Genomic DNA, 3,062 nt, shown 5'->3' with positions numbered 1-3,062 from the left:
GCGCCCAGCGCCGCCGCCGGCTCCTCCTGCTCCGTCAGCTCCTCGCCCCAAGGTGACTCCCGCCGCCCGTGGCCGAGCAATCGGCACCAGACACAAGCCTCCACCAAAGCAGTTAAACCCTGTAAAAAACAACATGATCCTAGCCCTCTGGTGTCCCATCGCAGCATCCCTGGAAGCCGAACGGCCTGCGGGAGCAGCCCCAGCAGCGAGTGGCGCAGGCTGCGCTCCGTGGCAGAAGGAAGTGCCGGCTCGCGCTGCCTCTCCGTGCCTCCGCTGTTGAGGGAACGTGCAATTATCCGTGCGCACGCGTTACTACATGGCAAAAAATAGCAGCTGCGATGGAAGCGCCGTGTCCCTGTAGGTATCCAACTATCAATGGAAAATTACACATTCACTATTGGGCTTTATTTAGCTGGTTATTCTGCTCATTGACTCACCCGCAGCGGGCCCGCCTGCCGCCCGGTGCTGCCCACAGCCCCGCCGCCGCGGGAGGCCGTGCCGAGGAGCGCGGCAGCGGTGGGCGCGGGGCGCCCGCGGAGGTGCCTGGCAGGAGCCCGGCAGCAGGTCCGGGCCAGGCTGGACCCGAGCAGCCGCGGGAGCCGCTGCCCACCCAGCGCCGAGCTGCAGCGGCGCTCGGGCACAGCTCTCCCCGCCTGCTCCGGTCGCAGCCCAGTGCCTTTTTCCTCCTTGTGCCACATGGTTGTGCCGCGTGGCCGGGAGCAGCGGCCAGGCCCGCTGCCGGGCTGCCATTCCCAGCCGGCTGCCGGTGCTCAGCAGCCGGTGCCAAACGGCAGCGCGGCCCCGGCCGCTCCGATGCCAGCCCAGGATGGGGGCTCGGACAGCGGTGTGGCCGAGCAGCACGGCCCGCGCCCGGCGGCACCACGGGAGAGGAGCGATGCCGGGGAGGAGACCTGCTGGAGTGGGACCCCGGGGCCAAGTCCAGATGCTGCACAGTGCAGGACATGGGACCTGGATGCACCAGCCAGCGCGACGCCTGCCAGGAGCAGGTGGCGATGGAGAAGCTGCCCTGGTGCCCAGCTCCCAGCCCCGTTCCCTGCCGGCGCGGCACCTGGGGCAGCACGAATGATCGGGGCCGCCTCACTCATTTCGAGGTTTAATTAGAAACATATTCCAAACCAGGAGCCGGTGCCAAGCGCCAGGCGCAGCCCCCGGCCCACTGGCTGGAGAAGGGACCGTGTGCATCCGAAAAACCGGCTGCAGGTGCAAGCCGGGCGGGCGGGCGGGGGGGTGGCAGGGAAGCCGGCGCGGGGCTGGGGCTGGGGCTGGGGCTGCGGGCAGCCCCGCTCGGCGCCCCGGCAGCGCCGCGTCCTCGCCGCCGCCCCGGGGAGGCACCGGGAGCGCCGGCGTTTGCATAGCGATGGCCCCTGGAGGGAGGGAAGCCGAGCGGGAAGGGTGGGAGCAACGGGGGAATCCAGCCCCGGCGCGAGCCTGGAGCTCCCCCCAGGAGAAGGGGACCAGGCACCTCACAGGGGGAAACCGAGGCACAGCGAGGCACCGCGGGTGTCTGAGGCCAGCGGGCGCCTCTGCGAGCGGAGCGCGGGGCCGGGACCCAGGCCCCCTCCCTGTCCCGTCCACGCGTGGCCGGGCACTGCCGGGAGCGCGGTGCCCCACCGGCAGCTCCGTGCTGGCCCTGATCGTCGCCCAGGGCCGGGTCCCCCGTGGCGAGACCGGCAGCCGCCCCCTCCTCAGCAGCGTTTTGGCAGAATACGTATCGCGGTGCCCAGCGGGGTCCTGCTGGGATGGCGGCAGGAAGGCGGCAGGGGCCGGGGAGGACGGCAGGGCCCCCGGGGCCGGGGAGAGCAGGAGCGGGGCGTCCCGGGGCCCCGACCCCGCCGGGGGCGCAGGGCCAGCGGAGGGGCCGGGGCGAGCCGGGGGCTCACGTGCCCCGCGGCGTCACTGCTTCCTCCTGACCACTTGGCGCAGGTGCAGCTCGCTCTCGGCGGCCACGATGGGCTGCTCGTGCTGCCGGTGGTGGCTGATGAGGTGGCTGATGCTCTCGAACAGCACGTCCTTGGTCCGCACCTGGGGGTGCAGAGGGCAGGGGGCCGGGGCACGGCGCTCCTGGAGCCCCGGGAGCGCCTCCCCCGTGCAGCGTCCCACCGGCCCTGCCCGCCCCAGCCCCATCCCCATCCCCATCCCACATCCCGCATCCCGCGCCGGCGCTGGTGCTTACCACGCCCTCGGGATCCACCAGCAGCAGGTGCCTGGGCTGCCCGCCCTGCATGCCCGTCAGCACGTACTGCCCCGGGTTGGTGAGGCTGTCCCGCACCAGGAAGTCCCCGTCCATCTGCAGGAGCTTCTCGGCGTCCCGCCGGCTCATCTTCCCGTGGTACCAGGGCTCCTGCCGGAGCTGCTCCTCCGTGGGGGCGATGGGGGCCCTGCGGGTGGGGGGGCTCGGCCACCGGTCCTCGAAGGGGGGGCTGGCGCCGCCCCCCGCGATGCACTCGTGGAGCCTCAGCGCGTCCTCGAAGGGCCCTGCGGGGAGCCCGGGGGCGTCACCGCGCCGGCAGCCGACGTCCCCTGGCCGCAGCGAGGCCGCCGGGAAGTGGCGGCGGCGGCGGCGGCTCCGCCACTGACGCCCCGCGTCACCTCGGGCATGGCACCTCACCCCGTGCGGGCTCGTCCCCGCCAGCCATCTCCCCGCAGCCCCCCACGGCCCCCAGCCCCGGCCCCCCACGGGGCTCACGCATGTCGAAGAGGTCCTTTTTGGGGCTGTCCTCAGGCGCCCCGCGCGCCGCGGCGTCCGGCTCCCAGGCGTCCAGGCTCTGCGTGTTCACGTACATGTGCTCCTCGTAGTCCCGCGGCCCCGGCGGCTGCCCGTCCGCCTGCAGGTAGCCGTCGCCGGGCTGGCCTGCGAGACGCAGCGTCACCGGCGGCCGCCCTGGCCCCTCCGCCCCGCGCGGCACCGGTGCTCCGCGGCGGCCGTACCCACCCTGCGCCTCCAGCTCCCACGGCGGCCCCGGCTGGCTGCTGGGCTCCCGTCGGGGGGAAAATCCGCCCTGCGGAGAGGAGGCAGAGCCAGGCGTCAGGAGGGTCCGGCC

At 73.4% G+C, this 3,062-nt stretch overlaps 1 protein-coding gene across 2 annotated transcripts in view; it reads right to left on the bottom strand.

Moving 5' to 3' along the window:
* Positions 1–1,914: 1,914 nt before the first annotated feature.
* The window catches only part of SHC2 (SHC adaptor protein 2), a 4,608-nt gene continuing 3,460 nt past the window's right edge, over positions 1,915–3,062 (bottom strand). The window contains exons 9-12 of one of the 2 annotated variants that reach the window (XM_026082290.1): positions 2,954–3,062; positions 2,708–2,872; positions 2,195–2,496; positions 1,915–2,043 (exon numbers count right to left, since the gene is read on the bottom strand). The exon at positions 2,954–3,062 is cut by the window's right edge and continues 4 nt beyond it. In XM_026082290.1, the coding sequence (XP_025938075.1) occupies positions 1,915–2,043; positions 2,195–2,496; positions 2,708–2,872; positions 2,954–3,062 (705 nt within the window). Of the gene's footprint in view, positions 2,044–2,194; positions 2,497–2,707 lie in introns of both variants that reach the window. The other variant, XM_026082292.1, reaches the window with a different exon arrangement.

Source organism: Apteryx rowi, unplaced genomic scaffold (genome assembly GCF_003343035.1).
Source record: "Apteryx rowi isolate R43461 unplaced genomic scaffold, aptRow1 scaffold_570, whole genome shotgun sequence".
NCBI classification, from domain to species: domain Eukaryota; kingdom Metazoa; phylum Chordata; class Aves; order Apterygiformes; family Apterygidae; genus Apteryx; species Apteryx rowi.
This window is presented reverse-complemented; position numbering and strand designations above follow the sequence as displayed.